General features: G+C 49.1%; 1 protein-coding gene across 4 annotated transcripts in view; it reads right to left on the reverse strand.

Annotated features, from left to right (window-relative positions):
* Positions 1 to 26,232, reverse strand: part of ME3 (malic enzyme 3) — a 291,238-nt gene that overhangs the window by 33,776 nt on the left and 231,230 nt on the right. For all 4 annotated transcript variants that reach the window (XM_047752811.1, XM_047752810.1, XM_047752812.1 and 1 more), the window contains exon 7: positions 17,990 to 18,093. In XM_047752811.1, the coding sequence (XP_047608767.1) occupies positions 17,990 to 18,093 (104 nt within the window). The remainder of the gene's footprint in view (positions 1 to 17,989; positions 18,094 to 26,232) is intronic.

Below are 26,232 nucleotides of genomic sequence, written 5' to 3' on the forward strand. Positions count from 1 at the left end.
AAGGAGGCACTGCCCAGACTCCTCTGCCCTGGGGATGCTGCTGGGCAATGGCCTTGGCACTGCCAGGGAAGGCACTCTAAGGCCAGTGTTCACTTAAAGACGCAAGGCTGATGGGTGGACAGTAAAATTGTTTTTCCTCCAGCCCTTAGGCAAGAGGAAGCCTATCTGGGAGCACTAATGGGCTGTGTGTGACAGTGTGACAGGACAGAATCAGGACCCACGGAGCCAGGTACCTGCCACCTGGGATGCAGCCTCCCCAGGAAAGTGAGATTCTGGGGTGGCTGATCTGCACCCCCCTCGCCCCCCAGCAAGCTGACCAAAGGCTGCGTGAGAGATGTGGTGAGAGCAGAACATTCCAGGGGCTGCAGAGCTGGTTTCTTTGTTCCCTAGGTCAGGACCTGGCATTCTTTCAAACACCTGGGTCTGACCTCTTTCAGGCCTGAACAAACAGAGGGACCTGGGAAGAGCAGGTGACTTCACTGAGCCTGCCTCCAAACAGAATGACTAAAACCCACCATTCCTATTTCCATGGGAGCCCAGTCCGTTCCCCCAACAAAACACACACCGCGAGGCTCCCCCTGCAGAGTGCATAGCGAGGACAGCAGTTATACCCAGGGGAAAGCTGTTTCTTTTGTTTACATTTTCCTTCCAGGAATTAGCGCTGATAGAATCATGGAAGCTCTAGGTCTTTGCTTCTATTTTACATTAGACTCTAGTCTCTTGAGATGCTCTCAGAAAGAGGTTCCATGACTAAATCCATTTGGGAAACTTTGAATGTTCTTATAACATATACAATGAATATCAAAGGCTCTGAGAAGTCCTGCATTAAGAAACCTGTTTGGAATTCCCTGGTGGCTGATTAAGGGTCTGGCATTGTCACTGCTGTGGCTTGGGTGGCTGCTGTGGCTTGGGTTTAATACCTGGGCAGGGGCCCTCTTTGCATGCCTCGGGCCTGCCCCACCCCCCAAAGAAACCTGTTTAAAGCAGCATTTTCTAAACTTACTTGACTAGAGACCTTACCCCTCTGTGTCCCACCATCTCCATTTACAAAAGAGCAGATTTTGACAGACACAGCTCTCTGCAGAAAGGACTTTGCACTGGGTGTCAGGGCAAGGCCATCTCTCCCTGGGATTCCTGCAATTGTTCTTTCTGGCCAGGATACTCTAATCACGGATCTCACATCCTCCAGCTTTATTTCCCCTCCCCCAATTCCACCTAATGTATCTTTATAAACACACAATTATGCAGGCCGCCTATTTTCTGAAAATCCTTATAGGGTTCCCAGTGCCTTTGGGGTTGTGTTCAAACGTCTGAAATGGCGTCCACTTTGGCCCCGACCTTAATGCTCACTATCCCTGCTCCCAACTCCCACCTATATCTTTTCACACCCTGGGCATATCCTGCTGCTTCCCAACCACTGTGGGTCCTTACACAACTCCCCATCTTCGCTAGAAGGCCTCCTTTTCACCCTGGCCAACTCCTACTTAAACGGTAAGGCCCTGCTCAAATGTCCTCTCTTCCAGGAAGGCTTCCTTGACTCATCGATGTTGCTACCTTCAGGGTAGCAGTAATTCTTCTCTTCTCTAGGCTGCCTTGCTATTCTGGGCATATCTCTGCTAGGATATGTCATATTATATCACAATTATTTATTAACATTCCTGCTGGTCATGCTCATGAAGAGCAGAGGAGACATGCAGCTCAGCAGAGAGGAAGAGGGCGTTCAGGTCATGGGGTTGCGTATGGGTTTGGGGCTGAGGATGTGCACCGAGCAGGGAACAAGGCCAAGGACAGAACCTAGGGGGCCCACCTGCGTCCAGGGGCCAGAGAGGGGAGAAAGAAGAGAATCCAGCCAAGGAAATGAGCAGGGGGATGGGCCAGGTGGAAGACTGACCAGCAGAGCGGCTGCCACAGGAGCTGTACGATGGGCTGTGGTCAGTGTCAGATGCGGGGCGAGGTTAACGAAACCTGGGACCCGGAAGTGCTGGGGGGCCGGCGCTCGGAAGAGCCTTCAGGAACTTCCAGAGCACTTCCGGTGGTGTGGTGGGGAGGGAACCATTCGGCAGGGGTTTAAAGAAGAGGCTTGGCTATGACGTAGGGTGACAGCCATTGGTGGATGGATTCATTTTTGGTGCAAATATGCACGTGGAACAGAGGAGCCGGTATGGAGGGAGATGAGAGGCGTCACGACAGGGGATGGAGGTTCTGGGGAGTCAGAAGGAGGCAGGAGCCAGAGTCCAGTTACAGTGTGAGATGACGTGGTTCTTCCTTCTGGGACATCACAGCCTGGTGGAGGGACGGACATGAAGCCCTGGCACCACAGGGCCACCAGAGATGGGAGAGGGAGCAGTTCGTTACTCGGGGCAGGGACCGGAAGTGGGGGCTGTCACTAGGATGACAGGGAAAGTACGCAGTTGGTGAGGAAACTGGAAACCGTTGACTGGAGAAAGCGGGAATGTGGCCCCTGAGAGAGAGATCCCAATGGAACGGGGCATAAGGAATGAGGTCCTTCAAAGACATGAAGGCCCCTTCTGTGGACCTGGAATTAGGAAGACTTATTTAATGAGGCCTTGAGGGAAAAAAGCAGAGCCAACAGGTGGAAGTCAGAAGGACAGAGAGAGTCCAGTGCCCTATAAGGCAGAGATGCAAAGCCTGGCTGCTAAGAGGCTGTCCCTGGATGTGATTCCATGGTCCCACTTGGCACTGAGGTTGTGGAAGGGAGTCCAGCTGCAGTGGGGTGGGGAGCGGACCTCCGAGGCCCTTCCCCTCCCAGGTCCCACACCGGGAGATTCCCCTGGTGTTCCCTGGGCCCTGCAGCCAGACTGGCGGGCTCCTGGCACTGCCATTCTGGCCTGATGGGGGAAAAACTCCCATTGGGTAATAAGACAGTCACAGGAAGCAGCAATTTCTAAGCAAAAGTACCAGAATAATGCAGCTGTTCCTCAGCCACCGCTCTGATGGCAAGCCCAGGCCAGACAGAAAACACTTCAGGAACAGTTTGGATTTCCTCCTCAATTTCCCTGTTTGTCTGAGTTCCTGGGAAAACACGCAAATGGCGCCAGAAATCCCAGAGCTGGGACAAGGATGGTGGCTAATCTGTTGACCTCTGGACCTCTCCAAAGTCAGAAGCCAGTACTGATATTTTCCTCCAGGACACAGCAGCTCACTCCCCAACCTTCGGTTCTTCAATCTGGTGCACTTTTCCCAGCCACCAGCCCTTTGGCTGACTTGGGGCATAGGATTTAGGCCAGCTCTGATCTGCCCACAGATTTAGTTGTCACAGAGTCACTGATGTCGCCATGAAGATCCTGTGATTAGTCTGGCCCGTTCTGACCTCTGTATTCAGGTGAACTACCATAGCATTTGTATCAGAGTGATTGTCATACAGTCATCTCTTGGACTTCCTCAGCGTCCAAACTGCCCCTCTCCTGGGGAACTCACTGAATTCTCCCTTGAATGACAACAGTCTGGGCTGGAAGACAATAAGGCTGGAAAACCTAGTCCTTGCTTGCGGGCTTTGGGACCCAAGTGAGGCCAAGTCAGGGAGCGAAAAAAGGAAAGACAAAGCTATATCAGCGGAGAGACAAGATCAAAGCCGAGAGGAGGCAGGGTCCTCGAGGGCAGGGGAGATGTCTGACTTAGCACGTGGGACACGGACAGCTGAGGAAGGAGCTTTAACCAAGCCCCTTTCCTCGCCCCTGCTCTGGACAAATCTGCTTCAGACACCCAAGTTGGAAGAACAAACAAACCTGCTGCCGTATGCCCAGGGCCCTGCGCTCACCCGGCTCAGCCAGCCTTGGTGAACAAACGCAAGCATGAAAGTGTGCCTGCTAGAGCAGAGCCCCTCCACGGGGGTGGCCAGTTGCACAGCCCATGTGACATCCTGGTCCTCTAGGAGCCCCAGGTTCCTCTTCTAGAGGCACTGCAGCTAAGTATCTTTGTATCACAATAGCTCAGGCCCTTTCCTTTATCCCAAGGATGAGGATGCAAGTTAAGACAAAGGAGGAGGGCCAGCCCGGGAGAGCAGGCAGCAGAGGCTGGAGTAAACCACCTCCGATTTTGAAGTCAGACAGGTTTGGGGCAAGTCCAGACTCTTCCATTTTTAGCTGGGTGATTTTGGACAAGTTACTTAACCTTTCTGAGCCTCAGTTTCTTTACTCCTAAGGGTTGTTGTGATAGAGCACCCAGCACAGAGCAGGTTCTTTGTAAAGGTGAGTTGCTGGCTCTTTCCTGGGAAGAAGGCGATGACTTTTCTTTTCTTTTAACATGGCTGCAACTGCAGCATAGGGAAGTCCCTGAGCCAAATCGGAGCTGCACCTGGGGCCTACGCCACAGCCATAGCAATAGCAGTGACAGATCCAAGCAACATCTGTGACCTATGCTGCAGCTTGCAGCAATGCCAGACCTTTAACCCACAAAGTGAGGCCAGGGATCAAACCCACATCCTCACAGAGACAGCACTGAGTCCTAAGCCCACTGAGCCACAGTGGGAACTCCAAGCCATAACTTGCAAATCCGGTGGTGGTCAAAGGCCTACATGCCCCAGGCCTCTGACCCCTGCAGGTGGGGCCATTAACTAGGCAGATGGTACATCTACAGAAGCTCAGCTGTAATTATTTAGGCTTATTTCTATTTTTCCCAGTCTACTCTGAGCTTCTTGAGAGCTTATTTCTGACTTATTGCTATGTTCAATAAATATCTGTCAATGAATGAATGAATATATGGGGGTGAATATCTGATAAATACATGAATAATTGGAATGCTGCTTTAAACTGTTTTCTCATTATTTTATATTTGTCCATATTACAATCTCAAGGGAAAACTGAACTTTAGGACAGGTTTTTTTCTTTGTATTGGCTGCACTCTGGAGCACAGAGAAAGCACAGGATGAATACAGGCTGGGTGGAAACTTGGAAGAGAGTTCACAAATTATGTGAATGACAGCAAACAACTGGGTAAGTTTCCCTTAACTTCCCACTGAGTTACCACTGACCGCAGGGAAATAATTTTCTCTCTGGGCCTCAGTTTCCCCACCTGTAAAGGGATGGAGTTGGGTCAAAGGAACAGGTTGTTTCTTGCTCGGGTATTCTAAGATTGTGAGATTACATACCTGGGGCAGGTCAGGTGGTAAAATAAAGTAAGACACAGTTGGAACTGCAGAAGGCATCCATAAATTTCAGTGCATATGAAACTACTGAGCAGTGACTCTCTTCTGAGAGGGACTCGGAATGTGAATGCTCCCTTGAAACATTACGATCAGGACTTAGAGCTAATGGTTATGCTCTTTACAGGCTTTCAAAATTTAAACAAAATCTTGAAACTTTTCTTTGTGGTCTGGATGCCATACACTTGGAGGCTTTCCTTTGTTTATATTGTTTTAAAACCACCAAGAGAGTTTGGAACCAGAAGAGCCTCAGCTTTTCCCCTGGGGTTTTGACAGCGCGGGCTGGGTTTGCTGTTTGTGGGGAGGCCTGCAGGGGGCGCCCGGCTCTGGTGAAGGACAGGGCAACTGGACCTCTACATGCCAGACAGTTGTGAAGGAAGAAATAAGAAGGGTCACCCAACTGACCAAGATGCTGGGGAATTTTCCCACCACAGAGAAAGAAGCAAAAATTACATGATGTGATAGAAATGTTAATTAATGCCGTGGTAGTGACCAGACGGCCATATACTAATGTGTCAAACCAACACGCTGTACACCTTAAACTGACACGACGTTATATGCCAATTAGATTTTAACAAAAGTAAAAATAAAAAAGAGGATGCTTTCCTCATGAAGGGTAGTTAGAGTGTTGAAAATGGGAGTTAATGGCTGGTCCCTCCATAACCTCCGTAACGGCGAGGGCCCCAGCCCTGCTCTAGATCAAGCTGGAGAGAGAAGACCTGGGGAGGCGAAGGCGAATAGTTTCCACAGGCTTTCCTCCTACTTGTCTTCCTTGCTTAACTGCACCAGAAGGTGTCTGGAGTCTGTTGGACTATCTTTTCTTTCATGAAGTAGTTAGAACACCTGGATTCACAGCTTGGCTCCACCTCTGCTAAAGGTGTGACCTTGGCCACGATTCTTAACCTGTCTGTGCCTCGGTTTCCTTGTCTGTGCAATCGTCATTATTCAATAAGTGTTTATGGAGAATCCAAGCTGCGCAAGGCATGGTTAGGGCTTGAGATACAGCAGTGAACAGAAGAGACAAAGCTCCCTCCCTGGAACTTATGCTGTAGTGGGATAGGACAAGGATTGTATCTACTTAATAGGTTACTGTATTACGTGGGTTGATGGATGTGAATGACTTTATTGTCCACAGGAGCCTAGGTGAGACCTGCACTCAACTCACCAGAGGGTGAAGGCTGGGGTGCGTGTTTGCTTCTTTGTTTCTTTAATGGGGTTAAAAACCAAAACCAAAACAAAAAACCACAGGGAACTGTCTCTAGGAAAGAAGGGCTGCCTAACTCATTGTTTTTAAAAAACTCATTATTTTTTCTAATTACAAAAGGAACACCTGTGCACCACCAATCCAACATTATAGAAATGACTGGCTTGGAATGAAAAACCCCCAGAAATCTCATGATTTAACTATAACCACTGTTAACACCATGATGCAGATACACCCAGGTATTTTTTTTCCTTCCTTAACTAATCTTGTCAGAACCATTTGCTTTTAGGATTTTTCCCCCAACCTCATTAAAAAAAAATGTGCTTAATAAAACGAATGCAAGAGAATAAGACTTCAGAGTATGTGCACATAAAAGAGTGAGACACACACTCAGACACACACCACACAGGCTGGGGGCAGGGGGGAGAGAGGGAGGGAGAGAGAGAGACAGACAGACTGACATACAGACAGACAAAGAGAAAATGGAAGTAATGTACCACGGCATTGCCTGGAATTGCCACATCCTCTCGGCACGGAATGATGAGGTTTGGCTTTGGGGGCTGCGGTCTTATCCATCCTTTTTTTTCCCTCTACAGAGATGCTCTTTTTCATCGATAGCAGCTCAGAAAAATCTTTCCTGATTAAAACACCTGGTGTCCCAGTTCTTTCTGGCTCATCAGCAGCAGGCACGGAGGGTCTCCGCAATGCCCACAGGCACTGATTTTTTAAGGATTTGGGTTTTCTGATGGTGTTCTGAGCTGAAACGAGGGCACTCTGCTGCATGTCCATGACTGTTTTTCATTTTCAGAAATTTTATTTGGGTCTTTTTCAAATGTGCCTACTATATATATTTTTTTAAGTGTTGGGTACTGTCATTATTAGTTCATTCTTGTAAAAAAAAAAAAAAACTCTCTTTAAATACATCTAAGCATAACTGATTTATAGCTCCTCTCAGAATATTCCTTTTCCTTGGGGTTCTAATTCTTCTATTAGTTGTGTGTCTGACACATCTGTGATTGTGGATGGTTTCCATGTGGGTTATTGGGAATCATGAATTTATTTTCATTGGGGAACTGCTTTTCCCTTCAAGGAATTCCACAGGGCATGGGTTGTGGGAGTGTCCCTACAGAGAAGTTTTAGTTTTCCCTCTGCCAGGTTCTCCAGCCATATCACTGGTAGGGAACACTTTGATATTCATTTCTTATCCTAGGAACTTCTGCAGCATGTGTGCAGTACAGTTGTGGGCTCTAAGGCCACATATGATGAAGGCTTAGTGTTTGGTTTCTTCCAAGAGATATTCTGACCTCCCCAACTCCCCATTCAAGAGCCTTGTAATTTCCCTGGGTTGGTGAGCAGAGTCTATTTCTTCTACATGGAAGGTCCAGCCGTTCAAATCCCAGTTTTCTGCAGGATTCTCGGTTCCACTGTTCTGCATTGCAGGGGCCTCAACACTTGATCCCACCTGGGTGTAGACCCATCTCCAGGTCTGAATGATGAGAAGAAAACAGCCACGAAAATGGAAGTACATTCAAAGCTGGGCAAACAGCAAGCGTGGCAGCAGCAGGATGGCCTTGCAGTGGAGCTGAGGGAGCGAGGGAGGGGGTAGAAGGAGACAGAGACATTGAAGGCTTCCTTCCAGCTCCAAGAGCAAATTACAAAAGGTGCTATACTCGTAGCCTCTGAGTAAGTCAGTGTCAGTGACAACTGAGTGATTTTCAACCCTTGGGCCAATTTCTGTTTCTCATTTCTATACTGAGAAATGTGTCACACGAAAAGATGTTCCGTGTTGCATGGGGACCACGCTCTGAGTGGTGGGTCTGTAAGGCGCAAATAACACTCAGCTGAATCAACAGCAGAAAATGTGAGATCTCACCCCCACTTGGATACGTGGGTACACACAGTGCCTCTCCACTTGGCAGGGGTTGGGGTGGGGAGAGTTACCCGAAAGGTGAAGGGGGCAAAGACCAAATGTTTACTAACTGCCCAGACCAGGGATCTGAAAATGGAGACGGCTTATCCAGAGCTGTTCTTTTTATTTCTTAAGCTCAGCACCCGGGAAGAAGAGGTGGGGCCGAGGAGGAAAGCACTGTTGGAATGGCGGGGATGCATGCGTGGGGCGCTATGGGAGGAAGAGATGGATAGATTAATGGATAATCTCACTGAATGCACGAATGGGGGCAGCACTGAGGCACCGCCTAAAGGATGGTGACTTGGGAAACTGCCTATATTACGATTAATCATGGTCATAGCAAATATGAAATGTTTACTATTACCCAGCTATAATGTTAAGCATTTTACAGGGGCCATCTCATTTATTCAGCAGAGACACTCTACAAGTTAAATCTCAAAAAAAAAACCGCATCTTGGAAATGAAGACACCGAGGCACAGATAAATTAAGCCGCTTGTTAATAAAGCAGCAGGTGAGAGGTTCAAACGCAGGCAGTGGCGCGCTAGAGGTGGTGCTTTTAACAATCTTGGTTAGTGGGTGGGGTCTTACGAAGGTCCTCTTTCTTGGGGGGGGGTACTTAACACTTTATAAGCTTGTTTCCTCATCCCTTAACATGAAACTTATAATAATACCCACTCTAGGGGGTTGTTGCGAGAATTAACTGAATTAATATTGTATAAAGTGCTAAGTATCATAAGCAGTTAAGCAAAAAAGAGTAGTTTTTATTACTATTAATCCACTGAGGAAAATCAGAGGAAAAAACCCTTCTATTTCTTCCTCTCCTCTGCCATAATCTGGAACTTTCAGGTCTGGCCGTGGTTTTGTCCTATTTGATGTAAGGTGATATAATCTGCCTGTTGGGGCAAAATGAAATGCAAACAGCCAGCTGGTGTCACTGACTCCATCTCCCCAGGCAGTGAACTTCCTCCATTCCGTTTCGGCCTTTCAGTTATTCGGTCTGCTTGGTCACAGTGGAAGCGAATGGGTCCTCGAGAGTTGGGTGCTGGTTGGCACTTTGCTACATAGCCCTTTCTGTGACCCAGGATGGATTCCTCCTGCCTCGCAGATGGGAGAGGAAACATCCAGCTCCTATTCTGGAGGGAACTTGTAGGAGCTGGATTGTCAGCAATCTGCCACGTCAGGCTGAGACTGGGTACCTGTCCTGTTTCTTCAGAGGCCAGACAAGCCAGGGTGGGTACCAACATTCCTTCCTCTGAGCTTCCTCAAATATTGTCAAACTCATAACCTTCAATCCATTCTAACTGATGGCTTGCCTGATAAGGGCTTTCAATCCTTCAAGCAACTAACCAGCCAACCAACCAACCCAACCAGCCAGCCAACCAACCAACCAACCAAACCATCCAACCATCTAACCCTACCCTCACCATTTATGGTGGGTCCACCAAGAGTAAAATCACACTCCCTGCCCCCAGGAACTACCAGTCTGGTAGAGATATTACAGAGCCACAGGACCCGAGGAAGGAATGAATTTCAAAGTCCATCTAGTCTGGCCCAGGCTGATATTTGCAACTCTCTACAACAGTCCAGGCATATCTTTGCCCACCTCTGCTCTGTCAGTGAAAAGTTAAAAACCAAAAAAAGCTTTAAAGAAAAGCTCTAGACCATCATAGAAGAGATGTCACAAGGGAATGCACGATTAATTAGCAAATGAATTATATGCCCAATAAGTTATGCTATAATTACAAACCAGGAAAGAGTTTCCGACCAGGCTGGTCAGGGCAGACTTCCCCCGGGGAGGGCAGAATTTGAGTTGGGGCATTGCTATGGCTTCTATTCTAACCTCCTCTCACATCTGTCAATTTTGATACTTCTGTTGCTCAAGAATCTACCATGGTTCCCTATTGCTCTCTGCATCAAGTCCCAAATAAGGTTTTGTGTGGACGTTTTCAAACATTTCTAGTATAAGAATTTTTTAAATTAATGAAATCTTGAGCAGAACCCTGGTGCAGAAAGCAATGAAAAACCATGCAGTTTTTCTTCAAGTGGTTTCAATTTTGTATGAATGGTGGGAAATACTCATCTCTACCATCACTGAGGCACCTCTGCAAATGCCTAGGGTTCAGGGAAGCTTGGTTTAAAACCACTGTGGCTCAGTGGTTAATGAACCCGACTAGTATCTATAAGGACACAGGTTCGATTCCCGGCCTCGCTTCGTGGGTTAAGGATCTGACATTGCTGTGAGATGTGGTGTAGGTCACTGATGCGGCTCGGATCCTGGGTTGTTGTGACTGTGGTGTGGCCGGCAGCTACAACTCTGATTTGATACCTAGCTGGGGAACCTCCATATGCCATGGTTGTGGCCCTAAAAAGAGACAAATAAAATAAAACCACTGGATTAGGTAACTGAAGTCCTTTCCACTTGTGACCTCTATCAACAACGACCTTCTGCCTGGGGTTTGAGGCCTGTCATACAACCTACTCTACTCCTGCTTAACCTCACTGTGAACCAATAAACATTCACGTCCAGTGGGGCCGGTCTCCCAGAGTCTTCTGCGACGCTCCTTGCCTTCGCTGTCCCTGCTTTTCCCTTGATGCGGCAGCTGCAGGAATGCACGTTTTCTCCCGTGGCTCTACTCCTGTGCTGCCCCGAATCTGCATACTTTCTATCTCTCCCCAGTTGGCCCTGATTGTCCCCTTCTAAGAATTTCCACCGAACTGAAGGTCAACACCCCACAGTGGAGTGCTTAACTCCCCTCTAATGACTCCTTCTGAGAACACTGTCTTTTTGGAAGGTCTGTAAGATTTACAAGGACACCATGCAACTTGGCTTTTCCTCCAACTCTCATTACAGGACTTAGTAGAGTGGCTGGGCATGTGGTCATCACTCGAAAGCCCTGGAAAAGCATGGTTAGATATGCCATTTGCTTGTGCTGCTCTCAGCTTTCTTGGAGCTTTGAGAATGCGTTTTCTCACCTCCGTGGTGACAAGAAAGCTCCATTCCCAGGAGCGCTCCATCAGTTCCTGCTGCTCCTGTGTCTTTGCCAGAAAAATACATTCCCCTCGCAGGAGGAGCTTGAAAAGTCAAATTCCAAAAAATGTAGACCTATTTCTTGGGAGAGGGACATGACTTTCTATGTTGCCACAGGAAGCTTTTTGTGAAAAAACCCCAGAATGAGGCAGTCCTGGCAGTCTTCACCTTACGGATGCCTTTGCCAGCTCCCTCTTCTGAGCATCTTAGCCGTCACAAAGCTGTCACAGAGGGGACTCGGGCCCTGGTTGGTGGGGAAAGGTGGGCCTGACCCCTCCCTGTGGCGTGTCTTCTGGGCCGGGGCGCCAGATGTGTGAGTGTTTTCCCCACACGCAGACATGGGATTATGTCAGGCCTGAAATCAGCTCAAGTGCCTCGAGGGCAAAGGGGGATTCTGCAGCAGGCACGGCCGGCTGGGGAGGTTTTCAGCCTGGAGGAAACTATTAGAGAGGCGGGTGTAGGGTTAAGGTGGGTGGCCCAGTAGGGCAGGTCCAAGGTGGGTGGCCCAGTAGGGCAGGTCCAGAGAATGTGCTAGGCCCTTTTTCTGTGTCCTGGCCTTTAACCCTGACCTCAGGCTCCAGTCTGACTCTGAAAGTAAGGGAGCTGGGGCTGCTCAAAACATGCCTTTCCTGGGGATGTGGTTCACTGGAATTTCTCAGACCTCAACCTTTGTACAATCTAATAGAAGCATCAGGAAAGCTTCAAAGACACAGATGCCCAGGCCTTGGCCCAGGGGCCTGGAGTCTACACTCTTTTTCTTTTTGGCTATGCCTGTGGCATACAAGAGTTCTCAGGCCAGGGATCAAGCCCAGGCCATAGCAGTGACTTGAGACACAGCTGTGACAATGCCGGATCCTTAACCCCTAGGGCACCAGGGAATTTCCTGGAGTTTTCTCTCTATAAATATATTTAATGGCCATTCCCATTTCTGGGCCAGGAATTGAGTTTGAGCTGAAGCTGTGGAGCATATTCCTGCATATTTTTGTAACTCAGAAGAAGCAGCTATAGCTTCATGAGGACCGAGTAGATAGGCTTGGTGTAGCTCTTGAAATATCTTGAACACCTAGAGACGAGAGATCTTCAGCCTTCAGGTCCCTTTGGCCTCTGAGCTGCTATTGAGCTGCAGGAATTGCAGAAGGACCAGCAAGTGTAGGTGCTCATGGAGTTCAAATGATTAGACGATAGGCTCCTCACAGGCCTAAAGCATGACACGCATGCTGCCCCACCTCACCCCCCTGCTCAGGGTAGACATTGCTAATCAACCACAGCATCATTTCCTACTGCACCTAGAGAGGCCTTAGAATCTTAGCAATCAGAGCTGGTACAAGGAATGAAATCTTTTATCCTTCTTGCCACTTCTGCCAGCAATATCCTAGTCTAACCCTAAATCTTGAGCACTTTGGCCGTTATTCACAGGGCACAGTTCCTGTGATGGTGGTGGGCCTTTCTCTCTCCTCTCTACTCTCTTTCCCCATGTGAACCCCATCATGACCTTGACCTTACATACCACCTATGAACTGGCAACTGCCAGCTTTCTACTTTCACCCTTGAATTCTTTTTTTTTTTTTTTGTCTTTTTAGGGCTGTACCCGTGGCATATGGAGGTTCCCAGGCTAGGGGTCTAATCAGAGCTGTAGCTGCCGGCCTATGCCAGAGGCACAGCAATGCCAGATCCCAGCCACATCTGCGACCTACACGACAGCTCACGGCAATGCCGATTCTTTTTTTTTTTTTGTCTTTTTGCTATTTCTTGGGCCGCTCCTGCGGCATATGGAGGTTCCCAGGCTAGGGGTTGAATCGGAGCTGTAGCCACCGGCCTACGCCAGGGCCACAACAACTCGGGATCCAAGCCGCATCTGCAACCTACACCACAGCTCACGGCAACGCCGGATCTTTAACCCACTGAGCAAGGGCAGGGACCGAACCCGCAACCTCATGGTTCCTAGTCGGATTCGTTAACCACTGCGCCACGACGGGAACTCCCGACCCCTGAATTCTTAAAGAGACTCAGAGGCTAGGAAAGCTTAGAGGTCAGGTTGAAGGTCCAGTAGGTAGACAAAAATGTCTCTGAACGAACAGCTCCTTGAGAGCAGGCCTGTTTATTTCTCTGTGGATTGCCAACTACATTTGACACAGTGTCTTGTATACAGCAGGTACTCAATAACTGACTCTTAATTTTACATGACACATTTCCCTGTTTATATGCATAATGGTGTTATTCTTTTCTCTGCCCTCCTTGCATTTCCAGAGCACAGCCTCCTGTAATGCTGGCTGCCCCGTTCCTTGCCCCTCCCAGGCTGGGGGGGACTGTAATAGTCTGTAACCTTGGTGGCTCCCCAGTGAACCACGCCTCTTGGCGTTTAGACCTTTGTGCTATCTTCCCCTTTGGGATCTGGTATGGACCTGTGATTCGCTTTAACCAGTAGAATGTGATGAAAGTTGTACCATGCTGGTCCCACCATGGTGTGAAACTGCTGTAGGGTGGTGTGTGTGTGTGTGTGTGTGTGTGTGTGTGTGTGTGTGTGTGAGAGAGAGAGAGAGAGAGAGAGAGATAGACAGAGACAGAGAGAAATAGAGAATCAGAGCTAGAAAGATGGAGAGACTTAAAGAAGAGAGTTCCTGGAATTAAAAAGTAGATGCTTTTTTAAAAAGTCATGTTTTTTAAAAACGATCATCTCCCTTCTTTTTCATTACTCTTATCTTAGAAGCTTCGCAATATATATTTAAGGTTTGGGGAACTAGAAGAAGGGGCTGGTTTCCTTTCAGGACCTGCCTAAAGGCTGAAGCTGCCACTGACATCAAACTTCTGTCCAGCCGAGGCCAAGCATCAGACAGAAAGGGGTTTCCAGGTGTAAGCTTAAAAAAGACCATTCCCATCCATTCTGCTGTAAGTGACATAAACGAAAAACAAGTGGAAGCCACTGAGGAAAACTTGTCACTCAGGGGCAACTCTACGGGTCCCAGCACACGGCAGGGAGAGCGGGAAGCATGGAACAACGGGTCTCTGTCGCGGGAATGTTAGGCTGGGTGTCAGCTTTGAGCAGGCCGCTCACAATTATCTCCTGCTGTGGTTCGCAGATGCTCGTGGAGATTCCTTCTGCCCTGGTGGGTTCTCCCTGGTGGCCAAACTTCAGGGCAGCAACTGAGCTATTGTGACTCCGTTTTTTTTCCAGGACCGCAAGTGTGACATATGGAAATTCCAAGGCTAGGGGTTGAATAGGACCTGGACCTGCCAGCCTACGCCACAGCCACAGCAACACGGGATCCGAGCCACATCTGTGATCTACACCACAGCTCACGGCAACGCCCGCTCCTTAACCCACTGAGCAAAGCCAGGGATCGAACCCACATCTTCATGGATACTAGTTGGGTTCATTTTTGCTGAGCCACAACGGGAACTCCCAATCATGACTTTTTTTCATGTCAAAAAACCATCTTAAGATATTTCTGATTAGCGGGTAGGGGCAAGAAGGGGGAGCTTTTATTCGGAGGACATTGGAAAAGAGACAAGGGTGTTGAAGGCTGGGGTCAATGTTTCCCAAGGTTCTTTCTTAAAATACACGGTGCTGGCCTCAGGGTTGCTGACTCACCCCAGCCAGGCCTTCTATCTTGGGGCTACTATATTCCTAATGGTGCCTGGGAGAGTGGCTGGCCCCCCACCTACAGTATCCACAGAAGCATCTGCTTCAGCTTATTAGAAAGTTAACCCCCCCCCCCCAGGGTCAGCCCATCAACCTTTCCACTTGACACATTCCTCTTGGCTGATGCACGCCCCTGCCCAAGGGTTCACCCTGGACCGTGTGAGTATGTCTGCGAGACCATGCACTGGTTTTAATGACAATTTGAAGAACCTCTTACATTCTAGTTTATTTAACCTTCTCACACGAATAGCAGGACTTCTCTGCAGGGAATCACGAAATGACTACTGACTCACTAGATAAGCAGTGAGCCCTGGAAACAGGAAGCAAAAAGCCAGCGCTCAAAGCCAAAATCATTCCCTTCTCTTGTCATCCACCGGTAACTGGAGAAATCAGACTGGCCATGGAGCCAGCAGACTCAGTGTCAACTTGCAGTCCTGCCCGATGCTACATGACCTGGAACCAGCTCCTTGGCTTCTCGGGGCCTCAGATTCCTCTTTTGCAAAATGGGAATACTAAAACCTATCCTGCCGGCCACGCAGGGATCTTAAGAGGTCTGAAGAGACTACTGCTGTCGGGGGGGGCCTCTCAAAGTACCACTGACACATTTCCTATCGCAGCATCACCCAGAAGCCACCACCCTGAGCATAGGTTCACTTTCCAGGAGAGCTCAGCGCACTGGAGAGAGTTCAGATTCATTCTGAGCTAAAACCTTCCTCCTGGTGCATTCTCCCCACTGGTTCTTCTCCGGGTGGGTGTACAGACACGAGCCCAGCCCTCTTCTGGGGGAGGAGCTTTCAGGTTTCTGGAGGGAGGGAGGCCCACGCCCCATATGGACACGGACAGAGCAGCCCCCGTGGCTTCTCCCTCTGGCCCTGCACCCTCGAGGTTATTGTTCTCCAAAGGCCCTTTAGGTAATTTATGACCTTCAAAGTACCTTGTCTGAAACTGAGTGTGATACTCAGGATGATCTACAAGGCGGAGAATTAAGGGGACCCTCCCCTCTCTCGTTCTAGATGGTGTGCCTTCCTTCACGTAGCTGACCCGTGAAGCAGCTGTTTTGCTGGTCACAGCTCAAGAGCAGCGCTTCCTTCATCATCTCGACTTTGAAGCCCTGACTTTCTTTCTTCTTCTTCTTTTTTTTTTTTTTTTTTTTTTTTTTTAGGGCTACACTAGCAGCAAAGAGAAGTTCCCGGGCAAGGGGCTGAATCGGAAATGCAGCTGCCGGCCTATGCCACAGCCACAGCCACGCCAGATCCTTAACCCACTGAGCGAGGCCAGGGATCGAACCCGCATCCTCACGGATACTGGTCTGGTTCTTAACCTGCAGAGCCACAACAGAACTCCCCCGGACTTTCTGATTACCACTTTTCTTCCCAGCTTATTACATCTGGCACTCAAATCAATAATTCTTGGGTCCCATCAGGACCTACCGTCCATTGGTCACACCACTGTCCCTTAGGCCTCTCTGCACAGATGTGTCCTTATCTGTCCTTCTTACCCAGCCTAGACCTCGTGGCACTTCATTCAAACCATCCCCGGGAAAACACTCTCAATTCCTTTCTCTCTTTTCCTCTCTTGCCTGGTAAATCCCAACCCCGAGTAAAGCCTGCTGTCTTTTCCTGCCCTGCATGCAGAGAGTGGAAACCGGCTGAAGAAAAATCATACAAAAATATTAACTAATACAAGTTAAGCGCATGACCAGTAACCTCAGGGGGATCCTAGAGCCACCTGGCACCCATCCTCCAGTTCTGGGTCCTACTGCCTGCATCAGAAAGTTCACCACCTCTGTCCCCATCCTCACTTTCAGCAGACAAGCTTGTCATCCAAGGAGGCTCCCCCACGCTCCCCCAAGACATCTAGCTACTGGCCGGCATCCATGCTCGGCACTTGGCCTTCTCTCTGTGTAGACAGCTTTGTGCCCCACCTAAGACGAAACTCTCAGGTGCACGCTTGTCCTCTTGTTACATGGCCCACCTGCCCCTCCCTCCACTCTGTTACCCATTTCATACTTTTTATAGGATCATTTCCATCCCACAGAATGCCAATCTCACTCTCTCTCGTTTTAAGAAATGAAAACAAACCCCACCATCACAATTGAATGCTTTCTTCTTATCCCCAGATAAGGGCTCCAGGTAAGGAGACTTTAGCATGTAGTAACCTGGCCAAAGCAGAGACCTGGAGGTGGTGGCGTCGGGGTGCCTGCCCCCAAAGCCCACCCAGGCAAGACTTCCTGGGCTGCAGAGGCCAGAGCAGCCCTCACTCCAGCCCACCACTCTGGTTCAAGGAGCCAAATTCAGCCATGGAAGTACTTTGCCCAGGATGTCCAGACCAGCTCTGCCATCCCTGGGCACTCCTGGGACAGCAAGAGAGGCTGGTGGTTTCACGTGAGAAAGGGACCTGTGTCTGCAGGGGCCTGCTGGCTGCTGAGCCCATCTTGAGGAACTGGCTTGTCACACTAAGTGTGGGAGGGTAGAGGGCTGTTTCCAGATGAGCCAGCCTGTCATCCCAGTAGCATGCCAGCACGGCACAGGGAGTATGTGGCAATGGTGGCAGACAGACGGGGCTGGCCAGGGGAGCAGGAGCTGCCCGTGTGGTGCACCCTAGTGCAGAGGTGACACCTTGTAAATCTCGCAGACCCAGCCTGTGTGGCCCACTGTGGGGGCCCATTAACGCTGCCTGGTCCTCAGAGCTGGAAAATGATGATGAACGTGGCAAGCTGCCTTCCAAGGCCACGTCTCCAGAAGGGCACACTTCCTTTCCCCCAATACTAACGACATCCCTGTTCGTGCCAGGAACTCAGAACCGCTTGGCGAAGGGGCTTTTCCTCCTGGGCCATCAGACACTTAACTACCTCCAGGCCTTCAACCATGCTCCCCCACCCTGCTCCCAAAGATTCTCCCAGAGCACAAGCCCATTTGGCTTTGAGACACAGGGTCAAGGTGGAATTTTCGGACCACCTGGAAAAGCACGCATCTCTGCCAAAATGCATGTTGATTCAGTCGTACTATCTCTTTCCCTTTCACAAGGGCCAGGCTGACCCACTCACTTGTCCGTCACAGCCTGCATGAACTCGTCCAGAAGGTCGTCGTAATCCTGGCCGCGCACGCGCCGGTGCTTCAGGCCGATGTACAGGGGGTCTCGGAGCAGCTCCTGCAACAGATGGCATCCGTGTCGTCGAAGGTCTGGGGTTAGTGAGAGGGAAGGTGGAGGGGAAAGAGGAGGAGCAAGCCGGCTCTTCCCTACTCCCCTGTCCTCCAGGAGGGTCTGAAGACTAAGTCATTGCCTGAGGATGGACCCCTAGGGGCTCACACTTTAGAACCGAGGATGCTTTGAACAAGCAAGACTCTAACATAGTCTCCCAACCTCTGGCTGTGGCTCTGGGTTCATGTCAGGGTTTCTCAAAAGTGGTACTGTGGACATTTTGGCCCAGACAATTCCCCCCACCTCTCTCTCTCTCTCTCTTTTTTTGTTTCTGCTTTTTAGGTCCGTATCTGTGGATAGGGAAGTTCCTAAGCCAGGGGTTGGATCAGAGCTGCATCTGCCGGCCTCCACCTCAGCCACAGCAACTTGGGATCCAAACATCACCTGCAACCTACACCATAGCTCACGGCAATGCTGGATCCTTAACCCACTGATCGAGGCCAGGGACTGAACTTGTGTCCTCCAGGATGCTAGTTGGGTTTGTTACCACTGAGCTATGATGGGAACTCCGACAATTCTTTGATAGAAGGGCCAACCTGCATATCAGCAGCATCTCTGGTCTCTTTCCACTAGAAGTCAGTAGCACCCCTGACTGTGACACTAAAACATGTCTGTAGACATTGCCGAAGGTCACTCTAGGGGATGAAATTGCCCCCAATTGAGAACTGCCACAGGCAACATCTGGATTAAGGTATTGGGTCTTGCCCAAAGCCACTGATCTGGACTTAAATTAGAAAGCCCTTCCCCCTTCCCTCCCTCCCTCCCTTCCTTCCATGAAAGCATACTGAATACCTAGAGTGTGCCTGGCACTGTGCTAGGCCCAGGGAACATAAGGATAGAATGCTACAACCAGAAATTTCCATTCAAAAAGACGCCTGCCTTAAGGCCGGCTTGTGTTAGGTGACTCCCCTGACTCCACCTCCTGCAGCTCTTTCTGTGTCTGCACTAGTCTGCAGTCTCTTCTCTGCCCCTCACACACACCCCTGCACAGAATCAGGGCTCATTCGTGCACAATGCACCTGCTGACCCTCCACGCCTCCTGCCCTTGGGCCCCGCAGGGGTCTGTAGGTAAGAGGTGGTCGCAGCATTCAAGGTGCTCAGGTGGCTGATGAGTAAGCAAACTCTACTACAAGCCAGAGTGACAGTCCTTTGGCACAAGCATGGCACATGTCAACACAGAGAAGGAGTGGAGTATTTCCCCCTGGGGGACGGGTGGGGATGATGACATGGAAGAAATGGTCAGGCCTTAAAAGATGCACAGATTTTGCCAGGTGGGCTGCGTCCTCTGGGCTGAGAAGTCAGCACAAGGAAAGGATGGGGGCTGGAGGTAGGAGGAGGCAAAAGGACCCGGTGACCTGGTATCTTTAAGAAACAGGAGCTAATTTAATGTTTTAGGGTCTTTGGAAATGATCTATTTTTGTGTCTAATTCCTCCCCCCAAGTATGTGCTCCTCAGGGTCAAGGAGCTTTGGAGTCAAGGAGCTGTGTTAGCTTCATCTGCATCTGAACTGTTCCTGCAGGATTCAGGGGCGAGGATATCATGGGGCTGCCCTCAAGGGCCTCAAAGTCAAGTCTCACCACCACTGACTGGCTATGTGACCTCAGACAAATTGCATGACCTCTAGGAGCCTTCTTCTCATCTGCCAAGTGGGGGTAAAACATCAGCTGCACAGGTTGATTGTGATCAGGAAATAATATGTGAAAAAGCTTTGAGAATCGTGACATATGTTGTAAAGTCAAGCTTTAACTTTCATAATGTTTGTTTGCTATTGTACCAGGTTCCGCTAAAGGAGGGCAAGACACAGCGAGGTTAAACAAGCCACCCGGTCCTCCAAGAATCCCATTCAGGAGCTCCCGCTGGGGCTCAATGGGTCAGCAGCATCTCGGGAAGGCTGAGATGTAGGTTTGATCCCCAGCCTGGCACAGTGGATTAAGGATCAGGCCTGTCGCTCAGGTCTCAACTGCGGCTTGGATCTGATCCCTGGCTCAGGAGCTCCATATGCCTCAGGATGGGAAAAATGAAAAAAAAAAAAAAAAAGAAAGAAAGAAAAGAAGAATCAGGATTCAAACTCATGGCTGCCAGCTCCAGAGCCTTGGTTCTTAACCACTGAGCCATGATGCTTAGGTGGCTTTTTTGTACATCAACCAGAATTGACTTATTCTTGTGAAAGATACTGATTTAGGTCCATGTTGTCTTGATGGCGCTACAGGAGGTGGGAGGCGGGGAGAAAGGTGCAGGAGACAGAAAAGACCAAGAAATACCTGCCTTCCCAACCCCTCGCCCCTGAGGCTGGGTCCATATAATCTGAGGCGGGTTTAGCCCGTTCTCCAAGGAACCACAGGGCTACTGCAGAAAGGCAGTGGGGCCCAAACTACTTTTCTCAATCATCTCTTTACCTCCTGGGTTATGCATCCTTGAGACTGTTTAGGCCTCTGTCCTGACAGGTGTGTGTGTGTGTGTGTCTGTGTGAACAAAGGATGAAAGTAGGACATATACAATGCCTAGCCTTCCACAGGCCACCTTCAAAGTGACCATCTAAGAGCCACTCAGAGGCAGCAAACATCCAGCTAAGGGGAAACAAGGAAGTAAATGACGGCATGACAACTAGGCAGGTGCTGAAGTTGGTGGTTTTAAAGATGATGTAGCCACCTGGACAAATGTATATGAGATTATTTAAAATGAAAAAAGCAGGACAGAAATTGGCACAGATACCATGATTTCAATGTCTGAAGCATACCAAGAGCCTGGCAAGGCATACACAACCCTGATAAAAATAGTGTAACTCTTGGCATGTGCAGAAAACATTCAGTTTTTTAGTTCCTATAGAGAGGAAAGGGTCCATGGCAAGTTGTAATTTGTCATGTTTCCAAATCACAAATTGGCTCAGGGGTGCATTAAGCAGCCAAGAGTGGGTTTCTGAGTGCTCCATATGCAGTTTCTGGGGCACGTCCAATTCTCCAATGGTACTGAAGAATTTTAGATTTTTCTAAAAAGTCCTCAGTATATTTGCATTTAAGATGAAAGGTCAAGCCTAGTGAGGCACCACTGAGATAGAAAGGAGACTATAAGACGATGAAGATGGTAAAAAGCTCTGTGGTGGCCAGGGGTTGGGGGGGAGGAAGGAATGAAGAGGCAGAGGATTTTAGGGTAGTAATAATACTCTATGATATTATGATGAGGGATACACGTCATTATACACTTGTCCAAACCCACAGAATGTATCATACCAAGAGTGAACTACACTGTACACTATGGACTTTAGGTGATAACGATGTATCGATGTAGCTTCATCAGCTGTAACAAATGTACCACTCTGGTGGGGATGCTGATAACAGAGGAGGAGGCTACGGATGTGCAGGGGGCGGGGGCGGGGGCGGGGGATATGGGAGATCTCTTTATTTTCCCCTCAATTTTGCTATGAATCTAAAACTGCTCTGAAAAAAACTTAATAAAAGAAGGTCTGCTATTTTACTTTTATAGTTAAATGTTTTCTGCCTGAACTACTTCAAAACTAAGCATACCAAACAAATGGGAAGAAAGTTTCTTTATGAAGGTGTCACAAAAATACAGCTTCTTGTACACAACTTTTAAGTAATTTGCTCCTTCCGAATCAAAAGAAGTTTGACCCTTCTGTCTTACATACTCTCAGGCCCATTTTACAGATGAGGAAGGTGGAGTTCAAGAGTTTAAATTAACTGTCCCAAGCTGGGAGTTCCCATTGTGGCTCAGTGGGTTAAAAACCTGACTAGGATCCATGAGGATGCGGGTTTGATTCCTGGTCTTGCTCAGTGGGTTAAGGATCCAGCGTTGCTGCAAGCTGTGGCATAGGTGGCAGATGTGGTTCAGATCTGCGTTGCTGTGGCTGTGGCATAGGCCGGCAGCTACAGCTCCGAGTTGACCCCTAGCCTGGGAACCTCCATATGCCACAGGTGCAGCCCTAAAAGAAAAAAAAAAAATTGCCCAAGCTCACACAGGCAGAAAGTAGCCCGACTGAATGTGACCCTTGCTTTGATGGGGTCTCATGACAATGCCCTTTCCGCCCCTCATTAAACACCGTGGGGACGAGGGAGAGTGGGGGTGACTCCCAAGGTTGGATCCATGCTATCTTGGCACCACATGGAACAAAAAGTCCACATGCTGCCCTGTGTCTTGCTGACTGATCAGTTATTAGAACGACTGCCAGCAAGGCATGGGACTAAGAACGGGCCTGGACCTCCCCTTGCAGCCTTCCTCTGTCCTGGACTTCCTCATTCAAAGGCTAAGAAGTTTTCAGCAGGCAGTACTGCCAAATAAAATACAGGATGCCCATGCAATGGTGAATTTCAGATAGGAGATATACACACACACACATTCATATATCCATACGTATATGTGTGTGTGTGTATATATATATATATATACACATATTCCAAGTATTGCATGGAACATACTTATGTTAAAAATTATTATCTATTTATCTGAAATTTAAATTTAACTGGCATCCTGCATTTTTCTTTGCTAAATCTGGACACCCTATCAAGAGAGGCAGAAGGAATCTGGAAGTTGGGAGGCAGTGCCCTGCAGAGGAAAGGGCGCTGCTAGGCCTGGTGGCCCTGGTCAGGATGCTTTTCCCAAGCATCCTCAGGGCAGCCTGGCTTTAGAATCCAGGGGGGTGGAATTCTCACTGTGGCTCAACAGACTAAGAACCTGACTGGTATCCATGAGGATGTGGGTTTGATCCCTGGCCTTGCTCAGAATCTTGCATTGCTGCAAGCTGTGGTCACACATATGGCTGGGATCTGACGTGGCTGTGGCTCCAATTCGACCCCTAACTCCTAGTCTGGGGACTTCCATACACTGCAGGTGAAAAAAAAAAAAAGAAAGAAAGAAAAAAAGAATCTAGAGGGGCTCTGGGCTTTGGAATCAGACATGCCTGTGTTTGAATTTAGACTGTCACTTAACCGGCTCTGTGACTTTGGATACCTGGATATTTTACTTCTCTGTCCAATGGGGATAATAACGACTTCTGCTGCGTAACACAAGCTCTTTGAGGAAAGAGTCCTTGTTCACCAGTGATGTTTACAGTGCTGGCACGTGGCAGACCCTTAAAATACGTCTACTGACATGAGTTGCATGAATTCTAGGACTGGGCTAAGGGGATGCTGAATTAAGAACTAGGAAGGTCTTAGAAATCACTTGGTTCATCTTCCTCCAAATGAGTTTCTGAGGCCCAGAAAGGTTAAATGAACGCCTCAAGTTGCAAAGCCAGTTTGGTGGGAGCCCCAAGGTGGAAATGATGACTCCTGGATCCAAGAGTCTTCCCAGGAGGGACCTCCGAGCCTGCTGCTTCCCCTCAGCTAGGTAGTTACCAAGTTCCCTTTGGCACCAAGTGAGTCTGCAACTTTAACTTCAGGTTAAGGCTCTATCCAAAGCAGGTGACCTAGAACTTTCTCCTCTGCTGTGGGAGTTATGCCCTCCATGGCTGTCTGCCTGGCTCTGACTTCCTAAGGTTCTTCTTGGAGACTAAATGTCAATAAAAACAGAAGAACAGGCTTCCTCCTTTTTACTTGCTATATCACTGAGCACTTGGTTTATTTAAAACTTTTAAAAATGTTTTAGTTTATTTTTAAAATTTTGCTCACATATAGTTGATTTACGATGTTGTGTTAATTTCTACTGTACAGAAAAGTGACTAAATTATATATGTTTATACATTATTATTTATATATTTGTTTATATACATTTATATTTAAATATATATTACATATTTAAATATATAAATATATATATATGAGAATATATATGCTCACTTTCTATATACTTTTCCATTTTGGTTTATCACAGGATATTGAACACAGTTCCCTGAGTGCACTGAGTTTAAGCTGGAGGAGAGATGAAAAATATTTACCTCGTATAGTAAAAGGCACATGAAGATGTTACTCAGAGAGCCTCTGGGGGTCTGGAGAGGTCAGGAGATTGGTTCCAGGGTGGACACTCCCTCCGGGTGGCAGTTATGCCCACCAGATAACTCCCTGGGAGCTTAGTTAAGCCCAAGGGTGAGCTATGCAGATAGGGCTCCCTCCTTGGTCACATGTGTACAGAGAGCCAGCATCTCTGGTGGCATCACAGGTGAATGCTGACTATTTATTCACTGCAATAAGGACGATCTTGCCAGGAAAGAACCCTTCGACGGCCAGCTCTGTGGGTGACCTCACGCCACCTCAGCAGCCAGTAACATCCTAGGCACCGCCTGCTAGGCTCTCTTGGTAAACTGTCCCCTCCATGTCCCCCATGAGTCATTTCCACAGACCCTCTCAGAGCACTGCCTTGAGGGGAGACTCTATCAAGGCTCCAGACTTCTGCAGGAGAAGACCTCTAGGGCTCAGAGGCCATTTTAAAGCCAGGTCCCAAATTGCTCCCCAGAACACTTGGCACAGATCGGGACAAGCACTGGGCCTGGACTCAAACCCAGGGGGAGCCATTTCCGCTCTGGGGCCCCTCTGCCCGTGACACGAGGGGGTTGGGCGAGAAGTCTTTCTATCTCGTACGTAGCGTATCTGATGTGGACCGTGGCTCCGTCGGCTGTGTGCGGATGAAGGAAGATGCACAAAGCAATCCACACACAGCCACGGGGAAGGACGGCCGCGGCAGGTGCCCTGGCTCACGGGCGGGGCTCCCGCACCCACCCTTGCCCTTTGGAACTCCCCCCGGGATGGCCTCCTTCATGGGTTCACTGTTCCCCCCATATTTATTGTTCCAAACCCCCTTAGTGTCGCAGGTACCGGTGACTCAGCATGTCAGAGCTGCAGACACAGAGGTTTTCCTTCCACAGGAAACCTGGGGGGGTGTTTTCTTTGACTCTGACTAAAGCTCCTATTGCCTCAGGAGTTTTTTGTTGTTGTTGTTGTTTTTTGTCTTTTTAGGGCTGCACCTGCACACATGGAGGTTCCCAGGCTAGGGGTTGAATCTGAGCTGTAGCCGCCGACCTACCCCGCAGCCACAGCAACGCCAGATCTGAGCCATATCTACAACCTACACCACAGCTCAGGGCCAACGCTGGATCCTTAACCCACTGAGCGAGGCCAGGGATCGAACCCACATCCTCGTGGATACTGGTCGGGTTCATTACCGCTGAGCCACGACAGGAACTCCAACCTCAGGAGTGTTACAGAGACACACATGCAGATAGTCTAGCTGTTCTGACATGAAAGCCTTCAGAGCCGCATCCTCCCTGTGCTGGCATGTGAGAGGGAAGCTTCGAGGCAGGGCCTTCCTCTCCTACCTCTGTGGCTTGCTCTGGCGAGAAACATGTCCCCAGACCCTGAGGGGGAAAATTCTTGCAAACAGATTTATTTTTAGAAAAGCAGCCTAGTGTGGGAGACCCCATAGTGAACGCATTTTAAGAGATGTGCATCATCGTCCTCCCAGTGTAGGCCTCTTTGGAACTTTCCTGAAGACCTGCCCGGTGGGAGTTCGCCTTTCTTTCTTTGCTGTGAAAAGGGCATCACTATGCCCTGGTTTGGTCCTGAGTGTCCGTGGGATTGTGTGAAACACCTCCTTTCCCAGTCTGCATCACTCGGTCCATGACACAAAGCCTTGGCGTCGTGGAGCAGTGTGCCATGGAGGACCAGGCAACGCTGATGCCAGAGAGACTTGGGTTCAACTCCTGGCTCCGGCACTTAGAGCTATGGGCCTGAGGTGAGCAGTTACCATGTCTCAGCCTCACCTTCCTCATCTGTGAAATGGAGAGAACAATCCCTCTACAGCCAGGAGAGAATGAAATGAGACTGAAATATACAAGGGCCCAGAACTAGGCCCGGCCCATTGCAGGCACTGGCACGGGGCTTACTGGACTCGGTGAGAACTGCTTTTTCTCACGCCCAAGGGCAGGTCAGGCTGTGACACGAAAGCCTCCACAGCAGCATCCTCCCTCTTGGGTGGGGGATCCTCTGGTCCTTCCTGACAGGAGGGAGCAGGCCCAGGGGAAGCTCTCTTTCTTCTCCACCCAGAAGGGAGAGGTGATGCAGAGGCCGAAAGCCCCAGGAGGAGAAGCAGACACTTTGAGGAGATGTAACACATGAGCCATTAAAAAGATCAATTAGGTGACAG

The sequence above is a fragment of the Phacochoerus africanus genome, chromosome 11 (genome assembly GCF_016906955.1).
Source record: "Phacochoerus africanus isolate WHEZ1 chromosome 11, ROS_Pafr_v1, whole genome shotgun sequence".
Taxonomy (NCBI): domain Eukaryota; kingdom Metazoa; phylum Chordata; class Mammalia; order Artiodactyla; family Suidae; genus Phacochoerus; species Phacochoerus africanus.